An 18,439-nucleotide genomic window follows, 5' to 3' on the forward strand; every position below is an offset into this window, starting at 1 on the left:
CCAATTAAGATAGATTTGGGTAGAGAAAATACATTTCTGCATTACTGTCTTTAGGTTGGTTGAATCGTCTTACCTCATTTCTTTAATTCTCTCAAGCAAATCATACTATAAACCAGTTAGATGTGCTCAGTCCCTCAAGACAGCTGAAAAACTCCTTCCCTATGTGTCATGAATATTTTCTTCTCCAGTTAGATGAGATGGAACGGCATCGTTCATTTTGGAACTCCTTTGGTTTCATTTTGCCTGTTATTTAATTAAGTAAAATGAGGGGGTTTTTCATTGCAAAGAAGATTTCCTGATGTCAGACCCTAGGGATTTTATATGACACAAAATTTAGCCTCTAATGGGCTTGCAGCTTTTTAAAGAAATATTTGTTATTTTTAAATCAAGGCTTGATATAGATATTATGGCTTCTTTAGGACAAGAATATTTATATGTAGAAGCAATCATCATTATTTTTGTCTCACGGTTTTTTATTAAAAAACAAACCCAAAACAAATTAAACATCACAAGGAGTGTGCATGTCTGATTTTTTCCCTGTACAGAATTTGTACAAAATATCTAGGCACAACACATATTCATGAGTCAATTTAATAAATCCTGTTCTACATTTCAAAGGTTCGAGTTCAGGTTCTGCATGTTTGCACATCTTGAATGGTATGTTAAACTGCCCTTGAGGACACATTCAAGAAATATTTACCAGATTTCACAGAGAATTTCCAATAAGAAACATATAAAATCAATGAGCAGCAAGTCATATGGGTTTTAGTTCCATCTCTTGTCTTTTCAGAGTGGAGAGAAGATGGGCCTTTGTTGCAAGTCCCAGCAGCGGTGACTGGTCAGGGCTTTTTTAAATTTAAAAACCAAAACAAACCAAAAACCCCCCAAAAAACACCACAGAAAGGAGAATAAAAACAGACCTGCTCTGATAGAAATGCTTTCAAAAGCCATTTAATTTAAAAACAACAAGAATCCCAGACCATCATGATTCCAGTGTTCAGTCTTCTATTCATACTGGTTTTGGTATCATATATCATGAAAGAAACCGGGTTCTTCAAGAAATAGTAAATCATCGTGGCTAAACCTCTAACTACTCGTTCTTTGCGCTTAAACCACATTGTGGTGAAGTTCTGCAGTCTTTCTTCCCCATCTTATATTGGAGAGAGGATGGATTTTAACTACACGGGGACTGAAATACAGTACAGAGGCAATGCACTAATCAGTCTTCTTTGGTTCTTCATAAAGTTAAAAATGCCTGTAATAAAAATGATATAAATAACATTCAGTGTCCCATACTGTTCAAGAAAAGGGAAATTATAGCTTTACTGTTCCACTGAGAGATGATGAATACAATTTTCCCCCTCTGAGTTTGCACAGAGTAATAAAGTATTGATCTTTATGACAAAACAAGTTAGATTTGTATGGAGAACAGTTCAGGAGGGTTTCATGGCTCACAGCAATGATGGCAGAGCATATAACATTAAAGATTAAGTGTCAGTTCACTGAATTAATGCCCCAATGTAGCCGAGTAAAGGGTTTTGCAAAGAGGCACAATAGTTTCTTCTCCTTGTTTATGAGTTTCCAAGTCATCATCGTTTAATTTATCATCTTCACTACTGCAGATCAATTTGACATGGGTTATTAACATATCTGGCTCCTGTGCTCCAAGCCATACGTCCCCAATGTAAACAGAAGTCAGGAATACACAAACAGCTGTAGAAGAAAAATTAGAGAAAAATCAGAACAGATATTCTTCTATTTCCACATAGTAATACAAAACCAAACCATTTTACCTCCAGACCTATGTTTTAAAATAGTTTCCTAACCCTCTTCCGAGGTGGAAAATTTGTGGGGTTTTTGCCCATGCAAAGCCAATAATCCTCCTCACACTAAGGAAAGAAAACAGCTTCTTGTTAGCACAACCTTCTGACCTCTTTAAATAAAAAAATTTGAAATCTGACCTGGGGCTTTTGCTATCAAATGATAACACTGAACAACATACGGATCAGAACCCATACCCACAGGGACTAATTTGTTGCAGACTATTTTTCCCCTTGGAATTATTTTTTATACCTCACTGAACTCCATTTTAGTCCTAGAAAGGAAAGTTTCTTTGAGGGAGTATGACTGTTGTACTATCAGAAACTCCTACAGTGTGACCCTGTTCTGTGCCACCAACCCCTGTGCCCATACTAACCAAAGACATAGCTTTTACTTTGTGAAGTTATGAGCACCAATGGACATAGGCAAACTTCAAACTGTTTTGATGAATTAAAAAAACCCATGGAACTACCTACTTTCTACCATTACCGCCTTGTAATGCGAGCGAAAAGGAAAAGACAAGTTACCTTTCTTGTTCGCGTCCTCTTCTGTCATTGCTGACAGGCACAACGTTTTCACAAGTTCATGAAAGCTGTTGTTGGTCAGGCCCTGAGCGTCCATTAGGTGAAGCATGATTGAACTGAACAAACAGAGCTCTTTAAAGAGTTCAGCCGTTCCACTGCTGGCCTCACAGATCTGGGTGTAAAACTTGAAGATGTTGTTTCTCAATGTCTCATCCTTGAGCATCTCCTGCACTGCCACTGGGTGTGGCAAGATGCAATTTTGTAGCCACCGCAGAGTTAACGAAACATTTTGCATATTGAGGCTGTGCTCAACCATGGACTTTACAAGCCATTTAGTTACTACGTAAGTGGTCGCACAGGTAAGACTGACTGTTTCATCCGCAAAGTCAGCAGATTTGAGGGGCTCCCCTCGCTGTTTGGTAGGCAGTGCTGGGAAAACAGGCTCCCAATGGGCAAATATGGAATTCAGATGATCTCTGCCTTTCTCCAGCTCAGAGACTTTCAGGTCTGCAGCAGTGTCATCGTCTCTTTCTATCTCATTCTTTTTCCGAATGTGATGATATGCATGAGATGAGGCTTGAGATTTGTTCTTTTCTTTAATATTTTCTGTAAGAAGAAAAACACCACCAAAACAAACATCAGATACTCCAAAGGATTTTCCTGGTACAATATTGTGCAAGAAAGACGGTATCATGTGTTGTTTCAGTTGCTAAAAGGATAAGTACTAGCCTCATTTAGCAGCCTAATTGAGCCTACGCAATTCAGAGCAAATGGGCTACAGGCAGCTCCCAGTGACTCACAGGCTGAAACGCTTCTCTGAACTGGATTGCCTAACTTTGAGGTGAGCAAGAATGCCACCCAGGGCCTGGCCCACAGTCCAGCGAAGCCAAGGCGGTATTCCAGACGTCCACAAGCTGCAGTTTTGCCCGTAAGGCTACATTATTTACACCACCTCATGAGAAACGCTCAAGCCGCTATTCTCTGGGCTGGGGGAGGCACAGCACACGCTTGCCTACGGAAGGAGACACCAGCACAGCGATGTTGCTTTTGAATGGCACAGGCTAAAGCAGCCAAGTCTGCCTTCCTCCAGCACAGCTGCATCTTGGCTGAGCGTCCGGCTGGCGAGGTGCTGTCAACCAAGGGCACATGAATTTTTCACCCCCCAAGGGAAGAGACAGGCAGCCAAACTTTGTAACGTGGGGCCACCCTCCGTTAGATGCTGCCTGTGTCATGGGAGCAGCAAAGCTCCCCAACGACAACAGCACTTTGCCACCACCAAACCGCGCAGAGCATTTTATGGCAATTTGCTTTCAAGGAGCCACTGAGAAAATCATCAGAAATTTCAATGATGTTGCACTCTGCAGCTGAAAATCAACCAAATGCATTTCAGTATTTTTTTCCTGGGGGCTGTGGGGGATGGGGACAACTCCTCAGAAATGTGACCTCAGAAACAAAATTTCAGATAAGGACCCATTTTTGTGACTGCTTTATAAGCTCCTGAGGCTTGGAGCAACAGATTTTTTTTTTTTAAACCTCATATAAAGTTGCGGATGTCACTATAATTCTCTAAAAATCCTCAGAAAGACACTAAAAGGGGATTAAAAACTTCAGAAAAACTAAAGCTTTTACAGTATCTCTTAAATACAGTGATACTTTAAAAATTAGTTTAACTGATACAGAACACTTAAAGAAACCTATAGAAGTTTATTACGTGCACCAAGAGCAGTTGTTGTATTTGCAGGAAACCAGCGTTGTTTAACACCTCCCACCACAAAGTTCCTTCTACATTTTATTCACAGAGATAAAAAGAGAAAAGTCATACAAGTCCAAAATGTAATTTTGCTTTCTTCCATCACTGATGACAATAAGAAAAATTAACTATTTCATTTTTGCTTGCTTTACTGCTAGTTTTTACTCATATTTCTCTTTCAGATCCCCCCATCCACACTCAGAATGGTTCAAATCTTTGAGCACAAAGCCTCCAAACACCTTTTTAAGACTTCATTTAAAGATACAATTTTTCAAGGCCTGACTCTAGATCTGCAACTAAGTTTCATTTTAAAGCTCTTTCCCTTTTTAAAACTGTATTTCTAAAAAGTTTCTAGAATAGTGTTAAAGTTAGAAATCCCTACAATAAAGACCTGAAAAATGGCTTTCCACTTCCGTTCCTCCTCCCCCAAGCTATATCAGATTGTCTGACAAAAGTTATTAATACTTCTTCCTATAAAGTTTGCCTCACTTTTATGGTTAGCTTATAACGGCCTCAACAGTATTACTTTTCTGAAATATTTTAGTACTTACTAAGCAATTCTTTGATTTGGTATTTCTGAGCAAGAGTCTGCACATCCTCTTGCAGTTGCAGGTCTTTTTCGATGACGCTCCACTTATGCAGCAGCAACAGGATCTCTTTGTTTGAGAGAACGCTGTCATTAACAGTGAACCGGCTCATTTCTTTGAAGGCCTCAACAACTATGGCACGATATTCCAGCACAGAACTGAGTGTACTGAAAAACTGAATCAGTTTGGCTATATCTAAATTAGTCCTATGAAAAGAAAAGAAAAGTGCCATGTATTTTTCTGCATGCTAATTAATAAAATAAAATAAGTACAGTTTTTTTATCCTTACAGTCTCTTCCTGCAGTTCTATAGACATATACTTTTGTTTCTCGGGATGCCAGTAATAATTAGTTTCATTCCCACTGAATCCCCAGCGCTGCGTTCCATTAGTGTTTGGCAGAACAGACCATGAAACATAGTCTTTGTCCTCCTGCCTGTAAACAGCAAAGGCAGATGGCACACAAGCAAGAGGCCAGAGGTCCGGAGCTTTACCTACACTTTTTTATTTTGCATGAATTTTCCAAATTTTGAGGAAATAAAAATAAACATAGCTTCTCCAGGCTGTGGCAATACTTGTCTGCATGAAGAGCTGCAGGTGCTATTATGAACCCAAACAGAACTGGTTACCCATTTGCTTTCTACTATCCCTGCTGCAACTGCTGTGCTTAGACAGGTTAAGTGCTCTAGATCTGGAGAGAAGAGACTGACCCCTTCTTAACATCCTCATGTAGAACTTTGAACAGTTTCTTCTTGTACAATTTGCAGGCACGGTACAGGCACAGAAAGAGTCTAAAGCTTTGGAGAGTATGAAAGATCCTTGCAGCAAATAGCATTGCTAACTGCAGGCTCTAATCCAGCAGGAAAAAGGTAAAACATAGCAGCTTAAAAATGGCCAGTAAGTAAGGATGTAGAACTTGGCAGTAACTGTGCATCAGTTGTTATTTTATTCCAATGGTTTTTATTCAACAATATTTTATTCCACTGAAGGGGAAAAAAAAGCATTGAACTACCAGAGATCAAGAAATTCTTCTGGCCTCAATAAATTGCAAACTGGACAGAGGATGACATGCAAATTGAAGAGAAAAAAAAAAAAGGACTTACCGAATGTGTTTGATTAATGTGATCAAAACATACAGAAATTCATTTACAAGCTGAATTGGAAGAAACTTCCTGTTCTCCTGGGATTGATTCTTGCTTTCTCTCTTGCTTCCTAAATTTGTTAGCCACAGAGTATGAAGTAAGGAAATAATTTTATTTAACAGCTTGTTTTCCAGAAACCTGAAAAACAAAAAAAAGAAGCAAACACCCATTTGGAAGGCAGATTCTAACCAGGAACCAGTCCATCACCTAGAGGGGACCATATTCTAGTGCACATTTGGAGCCGTGAATGGCAATAAGTGCCTCAGCCAGGACCCCATCAGGGTGTGACAGCGCACCCCTTTGAAGACCCAGCCACACCAAGGCCCTGGTTACCACCCTTCTCTTGCCATGCTGCAGCTGGGGAAACAGTAATGTATGCTTTCCATAGAGCGCAAGAGCTCTCGATCCCCAGGTGTAAGAAATCAGGCAAGGAAGGCCAGAGACCGGCATGGATGAGTTGAGACCTGCTGGTCAAACTGAAGGGCAAGAAAGAAGTGCACAGGCAGTGGACGCAGGGACAGGTATCCTCGGAAGAGTATAGGGACGCTGCCTGGTTGTGTAGGGATGGGGTCAGGAAGGCCAAGGCACAGCTGGAGCTGAACTTGGCAAGGGAAGCAAAGAATAATAAGAAGGGCTTCTACAGGTATGTTAGCCAGAAAAGGTCAAAGAAAGCGTACCCCCCTGATGAGCAAGACTGGCAAACTGGTAACAATGGACAAGGAGAAGGCTGAGGTACTCAACAACTTTTTTGCCTCAGTCTTCACTGGCAATCTCTCTTCCCACACCTCTCAAGTGGATGGACTGCAAGACGGGGACTGGGGGAGCAAAGTCCCTCCCACTGTAAGAGAAGATCAGGTTCATGACCACCTGAGGAACCTGAACATACATAAGCCTAAGGGACCTGAGGAGATGCATCCCAGAGTCCTGAAGGAATTGGCTGATGTAGTTGCCAAGCCACTCTCCATGATATTTGAAAAGCCATGGCAGTCAGGTGAAGTCCCTGGTGACTGGAAAAAGGGAAACATTGCAACCATTTTGAAAAAGGGTAGAAAGGAGGACCCTGGGAACTGCCAACCTGTCAGCCTCACCTCTGTGCCTGGGAAGATCATGGAACAGGCCCTCCTAGAAGCTATGCTAGAGCACATGGAGGACAGCGAGGTGGTTTGAGACAGCCAGCATGGCCTTCACCAAGGTCAAGTCCTGCCTGACCAACCTAGTGGCCTTCTATGATGGAGGGACTACATCAGTGGACAAGTGAAGAGCTACGGATGTCGTCTATCTGGACTTCTGTAAGGCCTTTGACACGGTCCCCCACAACGTCCTTCTCTCTAAATTGGAGAGATACGGATTTGATGGGTGGACTGTTTGGTGGATGAGGAATTAGTTGGATGGTGGCATCCAGAGGGTAGTGGTCAACAGCTCAATTTCCAGATGGAGATCAGTGACAAGTCGTGTCCCTCAGGGGTCTCTACTGGGACCAGTACTGTTTAATGTCTTCATCAGTGACACAGGCAGTGGGATCTAGTGCACCTTCAGCAAGTTTGCAGACGACACCAAGCTGAGCAGCACGGCTGACATGCCTGAGGGACAGGATGCCACCCAAAGGGACCTGGACAAACTCAAGAAGTGGGCCCATGTGAACCTCAAGAGGTTCAACAAGGCCAAGTGCAGGGTCCTACACGTGGGTTGGGGCAATCCCCGGTATCAATACAGCCTGGGGGATGAAGGGATTGAGAGCAGCCCTGCGGAAAAGGACTTAGGGGTACTGGTGGGTGAAAAGCTGGACATGAGCCAGCAATGTGCACTCGCAGCCCAGAAGGCCAACCGTATCCTGGGCTGCATCAAAATAAGCGTGGCCAGCAGGTTGAGGGAGGTGATTCTCCCCCTCTACTCTGCTCTGGTGAGACCCCACCTGGAGTACTGTGTCCAGCTCTGGAGCCCTCAGCACACGAAAGACATGGACCTCTTGGAGCGGGTCCAGAGGAGTGCCACAAAAATGATCAGAGGGCTGGAACGCCCCTCCTGTGAGGAAAGGCTGAGAGAGTTGGGGTTGTTCAGCCTGGAGAAGAGAAGGCTGCGGGGAGACCTTTTAGCAGCCTTTCAGTACTTAAAGGGGGCCTATAAGAAAGATGGGGACAAACTTTTTAGCAGGGCCTGTTGCGATAGGACAAGGGGTAATGGTTTTAAACTGAAAGAGGGTAGATTTAGACTAGATATAAGGAAGAAATTTTTTACAATGAGGGTGGTGAGGCACTGGAACAGGTTGCCCAGAGAGGCTGTGGATACCCCATCCCTGGAAACATTCAAGGTCAGGTTGGATGGGGCTCTGAGCAACCTGATCTAGTTGAAGATGTCCCTGCTCATTGCAGGGGGTTGGACTAGATGACCTGTAAAGGTCCCTTCCAACCCAAACTATTCTAGGATTCTATGATCACGGCCCCTGCATGAGACTAGTGATTTCTGACTTGCATCTTTCATTACACAGCTCTGCCAAGTATTCCATTATATTGCAACCATTCCCACCATTTCTTTAGAGCAGTTACTGTTCAAGACAGCTTGGTTCCTTATGCTCCTAAGACTTTAAGTAATAACACCAATGCTTACAGCACAATATCAGGAGCTGTATTTACTTTGTTATTCTAAGGGCAGGGGGGAGGGAGCAATCTCATTTTTGTACAGAGGATGCAAGAAGAATACTTCTCTAAAAGTACAATCACAAAATAAGTATTGGGTGCCAGAGGCCAAATCCAGGCTTTTTCACTTCCAAATGTACCAAACTGTACCAAAGAGAGGTGTACAACAGCAGAGCGGTACTGGGAACCTGTACAGGCCAATAACACTGTAGATGATCCTGCAACCTTGCTTGAACCTGCCAGGGGAATCTATGCAAAAGAGATTTTGTGCGTGTGCATGCGCACATGCGCAAGTGTGCACATGTGTGCATGTATGTGAGGGAGAGGCAAGGGGAGGAGGAAGGAGCGGGAGGAGAAATGTTATAGACAGCTCAAGTTCATTATTGTGCCAATTACTGTGTAGGAAGTCCTATGACAGAATGTGAATTGCAGGTATTTGAAATGAAAGAGTCACATATGCTAAAATAAGGTGCCATATTGTTTTCTAAGTTTCTCAAGGAAGCATTATCAAAAACATGAAGCCCCCCCCTCCCCATCATCCCTCCTACTACAACCTGAAAGCATCTTGATTTTGTTTTTAGAAACACAAGGGAACGCTTCAGAGTTTGGCCAGTATGGCCCTCGGTGCCAAATGTCACAGCTGCTGACACGCCATCTCCATATCTGTCACCCTTGTTTTCATACTCAGTTGCATAATTATTCTACTGTGGACAGTAAAATTGTTTCCATTTCACTAGTATTTCCCTAGTTACCTTTTCTCTAAGATGTGCAGTATCCAGGTTAAGAGGCTGTGATCTTGTATCAGCTCATACGCAGCTCTGGTGACATGGGCAGCATTTTGTAATATCTCCAGAATACGACTCTAAAACAGAAAATATAATTTGTTCTTTTACAAAATTAGAATATAATCAGGATCTAATTATTATCAATCTTTCAGAAGGATATTTAACAGACTAGTTTTCTCAGGGTGGATGCTTATGAACATAGGAGCTTCTGGCATGTGAGTTTTCTTCCTGCTAAAGCACTGTACAGGTAACATGCTGGTTAGGGAATAAGGAGACCTAAAAAAGCAAGGGCCCTGACCGTATGAGCAAAACTGCAGTATCTGCAATATTTTCCACAAAGCAGTAGAAATACGACTAGAGCCAGGCCACCAGTTGATGAAACTGAGTGAGGTTCCATGATGGCAGGGACCTGTTCCAATTTCAGGGGACAAGGATGTGACTCTGGTTTAGATATAAGCAATTATTTCCCCTTCCATATATACACAAAATCAACATGGAACAGATTTTCAAGAGGGCAAGGGAAGAGCCAACAGCTCCTTTCTGCTTTATATTTGTTTAAGATCTCCAAACCATGCAAACTTCTGTGGTTTTAGGGTTTTTTTGTAGTTTTGTGGTTTTTTGGTTTTTTTAAATTCTTACCTGGGAGCCCTCATCACACAAAGGACTGTTGAAAAAGGAAAGAATGACCTGGAAAATCCTCTGGTAGTCATAAAGCTCATAGCAATGTTTATCACGCAGCCCTTCTCCAAGAAATCTGAGAATCCACTCACGTTCTGTTTTGTACTAGAAGCCGTAAGAAAAATACCACCATCAGACATTTCAAAATAATGCCTGTTCATAAGAGCACAAAAAAGCTGGTTCCCTGGGAGTGCCAACACAGTGCTTAACAGCTTTTTCTGGACTTTCCAATTTTCATCCCTATCAAATTTAATCAATAACATCCATCAGGAACAGTTCCAAATATACACTGATAATGGAACTTTAAACGTTGCTGTTTCTAAAATACCTCAGTTGAACTCAATAATCTAAACTCAAATATGAATGTAAGCTAGCTAGGGCAGAACATTCTGTTTGTTGTGCTTACAGAGCACACAGAACACAACTCATTATTTAATTATGTGCTACTATTAAGAAAACAACAAAGAAACCCAGAAATAATACTTCTAATTCCAATATGAAACAAAACAAAGATGCCTCTAATTAATTACCTATGGAAGAATAAGATTTCATTGCATTTTTATGGCTTTTTTCTATAGCAGCCTTCCAGTACCTGAAGGGGGCCTACAAGAAAGCTGGAGAGGGACTTCTTACAAGGGCATGTAGTGGTAGGACAAGGGATAATGGCTTTAAACTGAAAAAAGGTAGATTTAGATTAGATACAAGGAAGAAATTCTTCACTATGAGGGTGGTGAGGCACTGGAACAGGTTGCCCAGAGAAGCTGTGGGTGCCCCATCCCTGGAAGTGTTCAAGGCCAGGCTGGATGGGGCTTTGAGCAACCTGGTCTAGTGGAAGGTGTCTCTGACCATGACAGGGGAGTTGGAACTAGATGATCTTTAAGGTCCCTTCCAACCCAAACCATTCCGTAAGTCTATGATTCTATTATTTTCTGAAGAATTAGTGGATACCTAAGATGGGATTCTTACATTACCTCAAAATCAAAACTGTAGAAAAGCTGGAAAAACCCTGGTACTTTCCTCAGGTCCAAATACTGGTGTGACAGAAGGAATCTGTTTACCTTTATATACATGTGCTCCTCTGTGAAGAGAAACAATGGTTATTGTGGAGGAAGACAATGTTCACAATACACAACCACGCAGAAAAATAAATGGATTCTGTATTTTCCAGTGTTTCAGCTAGCTGTCAGAACAGTACATTAATTACAGTGAGGAGGCCTTCTGCTCTAAGGCTGATTATATTTTTGGCCGTCCCTCCTCTTCTCTTCCCCAAAATGAAAAGCCCATTCAGAGTGTGCACAAAGCAAGTGAGAAGATAAACATTCAACATGGCTCCGATTTCAGCAAATCCAACATTACTTCATTGACAAAACAGAAATCTGTGGCAAAGTGAGGGCAAATCTCTCCACGTTTCAAGCCTAACACTTCACATTAAGCAATCATAATTTTTGACCTACAGACTAGACATGTCCCCTATCAGCAGTGGAACAAGTTGCCCAGAGGGACTATACAGTCTCCATCCTTGGAGGCTTTCTAGGATCAGTCTAGAGGTCTGTAGGTTTTCTAGGATAAAGCCCTGTGCAAAGTGGTCTGCCCTCATAGCGGGCTGTCCCTGCTTTGGGCAGAGGGTTTAGCTAGAGACCTCAGAAGGTCCCTTCCAAACTGAACTACTCTCCAATGTTATGATTCTCCTTTGCAACAGTTATTTATGTTGATTCAGGGTCTAAGGACAAAAGGACACTCAGGCCAACCTACTCTGATCTGCTGAACAAGACCCACACATTCAACAAGTTTCACTCATCTAGTCCTCTGCCTACTTTCACCCCAAAATTACGAGGAGGTAGTGGCTTCATCCCTGATGGATCAAACTGGCTTTGTACACAAATCAAAATGGCACTTCCCACTTCTCCAGTAAGGCAGTCTACAGAAGCATTGAAAGTTTTTCTTTGAACCACAGGAAAGCATACTTCATAGATCCTACCAGTGTCACAGCCATCTCATCTTCCAGTACTGGTCAAGGACATTACTCCATGCACAGTGACTCACCTCAGGAGTTCAACATGCACAGTAGGCTACAGTACCTGGCTTCAGAATCTGCTGTGCCACACGAGCAATGTAGAGGGTCAAAGAGAAGGTAAATCTGAGGTTCGGCTGCCTGATTCCATTTTGCACAGCATCCAAGAGATACAGCAACTGCAGCACAAGAGCCCAGGGGAGAAAAGCTTGAACCACAATCCAAACAAGTACAACAGGAGAGTGTGAATACATAAATAAGCTTTTAGGATATTTCATAGGCCATAAATCAAATACCAATCCCATCAGGATTTCCATTCCTACAAATAAAATTTCTAACCATTTTGAAACACATTTTCCCCCCTTTTTCTGCCCATTGATTATAACAGAGGAAACAAAGTGATAGAGGAGAAACAAGGGAATAGAAGATAAAAAGCTTCTTTTAGCCCTCTCACCATGTGCATGTAGATGGATGAGCAAAGCAGCAACTCTCCCATGGTGTCCATGACCTAAAATGTCTAACCTGGCAAACTATCAACTGCACTTGGTCTTACCTGACTCTTCTCTCGAAAGCGAGCTCCTTCCAGATGAGAACGAAAGGAAGCCAGGACAAAATACGCGGCTGCTCTCATGTTGGAATCATAGCTGCTAAGGGCAGCTACTGTTAGACCCAGGGCATTAACTTCGACAAACTTGTGACATGCCACTACACACTCTATGTGGGAAGAGGGGAAAAAGAAAAAAAAAAAAAAAGAAAGAAAGAAAAACACCCAGTGCATTATATTAAGAAGTCAGAGTATAACAGCACTATAATCCTTAGCAAAACTTCTATTCATAAACATCAATTTCTAGATCTACCCCTACAAACTATTACTTCACTGCATGCTGAAGGCTCCTTCAGCTAACAAAGGCATTCTGCAAGTCACTCTGAACAGAAATTCTTTAACTGAGCTGAAATTAATGTGGTTAGTCTCATTTACGTGAGACAGAGACAATTCTGCCTGCTAGACCATGCAAAGTGAGGAGTAAATTCTGTAAAGACATCACATATCTCACTGTTTCAGGAAAGTTAAGTACAAAGAAGAACAAGAGGGAAAACTGTCCTCCTCGAAACATTTTCTGGACACTTGATAAGTCTGTGCTTGAAAGAAAGATCAGCATAGCCAATGAAAAGCCTATCTGCACTAAACAGCTTCTGTAATAGAAGAGACAGGAGAATAATACATAAATAAGCCATTAGCCACGCGAGTTGTTACTGTGCAGGCATGAGTGATTCTGCTGGTAAGGCATGTTCCAAGCAAAGTACTAAACTATACCCCTATGCCCTTCTGGGACAAACAAAATCCAGCAATGAACAGTAACCAGCCAAACAGAAAACACACCCTTGAATCTAACATACATCTTCCATAATGCTTTGCCATCAGGACTTAGAGTTTCTCATTTAAGGGCTGTGTGTTTTAAAGAGCTTGTGCCATTTCTACCCACTGATGGCTAGAAATTGACTTGATGTAAAACCTCCAGAATATCTCCTGTGCTACTTCTATTCCATTCACCAGTAATGGAATACAATGGCACCTCAGTTGTATTTTACGAGCTAAAGTGCAAATGTATTGCGGTTCTGAGTTCAGCACCAATATTCATATATTTTCTTGTAATTCACACTGAAGGTCAAGAGGAAGTTTCTGTGAAACAAATATTCCTATGTAAGAAGAGGCTGTAGTCTTACTGACAAGTACCTATATTTGATCCACTGATTTCCTCCCCCACCAACACCCACACACAACTAAAATATAATTTTTATATATTTTTATGTAAAAATCACAGATTATTTATGTCCCCACACCAGCAACTGGGCTGTTTCTCTCATCTTTTCCTCAGCTGCCAGAACTCCTACTTCAATTCCGTGCCTGCCAGTTTCATACCCAGCTCTGCTAGTTATGGGCCAGGCAACGGCAGGGTCTCCACCTCCCAGCACTGCCTCCCAACCAGCCCTTTGCTACATGACCAACGCAAAGGCATCACTGAATTGCAATAACAGATCCTTCCAGTGAGTGGTTTTACAAGTTATTTCAGTACTAGCAATTACTGTACACTTCCCTATGCCACTCCTCACCAAAGCACATCAAGTTTAACTGGTGTAATGCAAAACACCTCAGTCATTCTCCTAGTGAGCAAAAAGATCCCTCGTTTGTAATCATGGGATACCTCTCACATCACCAGAGCTCGTACAGATACAGGTCTACCCCCTCTATTTCCAGGCACTGGGCAAGGCCACCACCTGACTGCCGAAGCAAAAATGGTGAGAGGAGTAGCAGCAACAGGGCAGGAGAAAGAGAAACAGAGCCCAGAGACACACCTAATCTATGCCTTCTGCTACCTTCTGCCTGTGGCAAAGCAACTCCGCACTGCCTACTCTTCAGGCAAGACGCAAGGGTGCAAGGTAAGCACTGGGAAATGGACGCTTTCTGTTGAATCCCAAGTGAACACACAAAGATGATCTAAAACTTGTCTGCCTGCAGAGGATTCTTCATCACTTATGGACATCTCACACGTAGCCCTGGCCTATATAACAACCCCTCTTCGGTACAAGATCAAATATGTGTTGTATGCCCTTTCACAGCAAGCCACCACATGGGTCTCCTTCAGGCTGCAGTTCTTGAGAACTACTAATGTACACCAACTAGACAGACAAAGTGAATAATTTTATGGGGTGGTACCACATAGTAAATTCCAAGGTCCTCACTTCAGCAGTAAAGTTCATGCTGGTCACAGAAAGATTTATTTGGAAAACTTTCTTTCACTGAAAACATGCAGTGGAAATATTTTCCATCCAGCTGACCTTGGAGAGTGTGTTCAACAACTAACATAAAATAACAAGCTATTATTAAAAAAAAAAAAAAAGTTAATTCTATGTCTGACATACAGTTTGTTTAAAGTACCTTGAGAACCATGATGGAAAAGCTTTCCACAAGATGCTTATCAGAGCTAAAGTTAGACAGAACTTGCTATCTGCCCAACTCCAGACTTACTTTTTACTCAGTGAGCATTAAACACTGTGCAATAAGTCTATGTTTATAAATTCAACAGTTATATAACATCTGTGCAGAGGGCACTGTGCAGCCAGTACAAAGAGCAAATAAATAAAGAGGAATTGGGAATTCCAAGGGCAGCTGACATGGTTTAGGAGCACCATGGGACTTGAACTCATAAGTCACTTGGGCCCTTTAAAAATGCTCCTCTTAGGACACAGATTCTCACTCAGCATGGAGCAGTTAAAAGAACTATTTTTCCCCTCTCCAGTTTTAGAGTCAGCCTATGTCGGGATAGCCACTGCCTCCACAGCTCCACAAGAACACGATGCGCAAGAGCTCCCTCAGCCCCTCTGCTTCCCACACAAGCGGGCATCCTCAATGGCTGACTGTAGCACTGCTGAGGCTGACCAACAGCCACCAAATCCCTCCCACCAGTTAAGGTGGTAGCCTCCAGGTGGTGGGTGATGATGACAGCTGCAAGATAGCAGTGCTTTTTCCAACTATTACACCCAGGTTCAAAAGACACTGGCTGTCCATGCTCTTCATCGATAACAATCTCAAAGACCCAGCATTAACTGGATCATCTAAGATCCCTCCTACTGCAAAACACCACATAGTTCTGGTACCTTTTTTGGCTTAGTAGACTAAAAGACAGTTCTTTTTACTGCTGTCAAAATTATACAGAGCAGTTTACAACTATAGCTAAGCATAGGCTAAGAACGCACAAAACAGGCACTGTACTATAAGGGTATAGGTGAACAAAGAAGGACTGTAAGTATGATTTCACTGAAAGACAGTTATCAGCCTGCCAATTCTTCTGATATTATTGTTGTGGAAAGCCAAATCCAGCTGTAACTACACAGTGGTTAACCATAATCTACATAGGGAGGGAGCTGGTTAGGAAATTCCTTATGATACTCATCTCATTTTTATCTTTAAGGGCTCTCTAAATAGACGGTATGCCTGTGAAGTACAGCAGGGATATGCGTGTATGAAGCAGGGTCATGTCAAACAAGAAAACTGAGGCTAAGCAACTAGTTTCCAAGCACCATGTAGACCTCATCAAACTTTCCAACAATTCTGAGCACAGGCCTATTCATAACATACAATGGCCCCATGCATCTCTGTCTGATGGAAAATGAGTTGGCTGAAGTTTCCCTATACTATAACCACAGCCTGTAGCAGGCCAGATCTCCAGTCAGTTCAGTCACAGTGTCCCTCACAGAAATCAGTACCCCTGCAGAGATTCACTCTGGTCAGTAAACAACTTCACCCTTCCCCAGGAATGGTAGCTTCTGGTTTATGCCCAGAGAACTCCTCCAACATTGCAGGGCACGTTCTCCAACCAGCCCTACCTCTGCCTGGCTCCCACTGAGAGCATAGCTGAAAGGAGCCCATTACTGCTCCCACAAACTCAGCCACAAAGCAGCCCCAGATCAGAGCAGTCCTATGAGCTGCAGGTGGGGCACTGCGTGTAGCAGCAGAAGGTACAATCCCTCCCATGCCTGTTTTGCTCATCATGTTGCTGTGACACCATAGCTGATGCAGAATACAGCTCTATACATTCACCAGAAAAAAGACAACCTTCCAGTGGAGAATGTTCTCTACTGATCCCTCTTATGCTATTTTATAATTGCATTGTGCTGGTTTTTGTGATATACAGAATGCTGTTCGATAGATCAGAGAACATAAATCTTGGTCTATTTTTTGTCTCTTCCAAGCTGTTTCCAGTTCCAGTTTAAAAACCTCTCCACATCTTAAGCAGATCAGTCCCTCTACATAGGGTCAACCCACTACATTTAAAAGAGCTATGAGAGAGCATCTAGTCATCTGGACAAGAGCAGCTTGGCAAGAATGCCCATCTGCTGCTACGTTGCTCTATTTCCGAGTAGCCAAATCTCACTAGATATATTGCATTATTTGGCAAAGTGCTTTAAAAAAAACCAACCAACTTTAATGCCAATTATGCCTTGCTATTTTTAAGTCATTCTCAAAACTACAATGCAATGCAGTAGGTGGTTAAATGATGTATGTCTCTTCTCTCCAAAGCCAGGCACAAATTTCTTTGTAGTATTAACTCTTATACGGAGAATAACAGAGCTACAGATGGAGCCATGCAGCTCCCACAGCAGAGTAAAATGACACTAAATATTGAAGAGAAACATTCACTTTACCTGGTCTGGTCAGTTCACTAAAGAGCTGAAGTAGAAAACAAGGATCGTAGAAGTCATCAAGACTCTTGACACTTTCATCTCTATATAGTGACTCTTGTACCTCCTGAAACCAAATCCAAACCAGTATTTGTAAGGAACACCACCAATTTCCAGCTTGGTTTCAAACTTCCCCAACCAGCTTATCCCATTATAAAGCAGCCAATAACTAAATCTTACAAAATATAATGCAACACAAGGTGAGACAAGCTTGTGTTTAAATCTGGCTTTCACTATCAGGGTTCCAAAACTACTTCCCCTGACTAGCACAAACAGGTATAGAAGCATGTTAGCAAACCGTATGAAAGACTGAAGAGCCCATTGTCAGTGGATCCTTGGACAGTGAAATTTAACAACTGTTTAAAAGTCAAATTCTGGTCTCACCTATACATGGCAATCTTTGCAATGCTGCACGATCACACTTGCCAACAAGATGTGGTCCATATATCGCAATTCATTTGAAAAGTGCTCCTAAATAATTAATTCCAGCCTTCCTATGAATTTAAACTACTCTCCTGATGTAAACAAATTGCAATATATCACACGAATGCAAGAAAGAAATGACTAAAGTGAAAGGCTCTTTTTCTACATCAAAAGGATAATTCAGCAGTCTGAACCAAAGCACCTGTGATGACAGAAGATGGCGATGCTGAGGAAAAAACAGAATTGTCTTCATCATCTTTTCTCCATCTAGCAGACACAGAATCTCCTCCATGCTTGGCTGCTGCCACAGTGACTTCCCTAGACTCTTGCAAGTCTTGTGATGCTCCACAGCGGCTGGACCCCATAGCAGGATTCTTAAACATCGTTAAAAGTAAAGGAATTAGTCAACAGACTGATAGCACTGAGTGAAAAGCAATTACAGAGGGTATAAATTAGTATTTAAATTTTCCCTTCAGTTGTACTTATTACCCTGTGGGAACTTGAAACTATAACTCGTTTCCCTGGCAACACCTTTTTCATCCATCCAAAAGCTTTTCAAATTGAGTCTGAGGGTGTCTCATTAACTATTCCCTACCCTATTAATCCAAGTCAGAACTTACCTTCTCAGAAAACATGCTTTTTTTCTTTAATCTAGTAATGCAGGTAAGTATGATAGCAGCTGCATAGAGACAGTGATCAAGACCTGGTCAGACAAGGTTGTCTCAAGTGCAATTGGTATTTCAGACCAGCATCACAGTGGTTCAGTAAAACATAAATCCTTACTCTCCTCCTCCGAGTTGCTCCTTAGACCCCACTTACTTTGCTATTGTGCTTAAAGTGCTGTTG

At 42.2% G+C, this 18,439-nt stretch overlaps 1 protein-coding gene across 3 annotated transcripts in view; it reads right to left on the reverse strand.

Moving 5' to 3' along the window:
• Nucleotides 1-455: 455 nt before the first annotated feature.
• URB1 (URB1 ribosome biogenesis homolog) overlaps nt 456-18,439 on the reverse strand; it is a 59,976-nt gene continuing 41,992 nt past the window's right edge. For all 3 annotated transcript variants that reach the window (XM_072845387.1, XM_072845379.1, XM_072845397.1), the window contains 11 exons: nt 17,796-17,967; nt 17,135-17,237; nt 12,483-12,643; nt 11,997-12,108; nt 10,890-10,996; nt 9,880-10,023; nt 9,208-9,317; nt 5,784-5,960; nt 4,647-4,888; nt 2,349-2,951; nt 456-1,713 (listed from right to left, as the gene is read on the reverse strand). In XM_072845387.1, the coding sequence (XP_072701488.1) occupies nt 1,508-1,713; nt 2,349-2,951; nt 4,647-4,888; nt 5,784-5,960; nt 9,208-9,317; nt 9,880-10,023; nt 10,890-10,996; nt 11,997-12,108; nt 12,483-12,643; nt 17,135-17,237; nt 17,796-17,967 (2,137 nt within the window). In that variant the 3' untranslated portion in view covers nt 456-1,507. The remainder of the gene's footprint in view (nt 1,714-2,348; nt 2,952-4,646; nt 4,889-5,783; nt 5,961-9,207; nt 9,318-9,879; nt 10,024-10,889; nt 10,997-11,996; nt 12,109-12,482; nt 12,644-17,134; nt 17,238-17,795; nt 17,968-18,439) is intronic.

Source organism: Ciconia boyciana, chromosome 1, assembly GCF_034638445.1.
Source record: "Ciconia boyciana chromosome 1, ASM3463844v1, whole genome shotgun sequence".
Lineage (NCBI taxonomy): Eukaryota > Metazoa > Chordata > Aves > Ciconiiformes > Ciconiidae > Ciconia > Ciconia boyciana.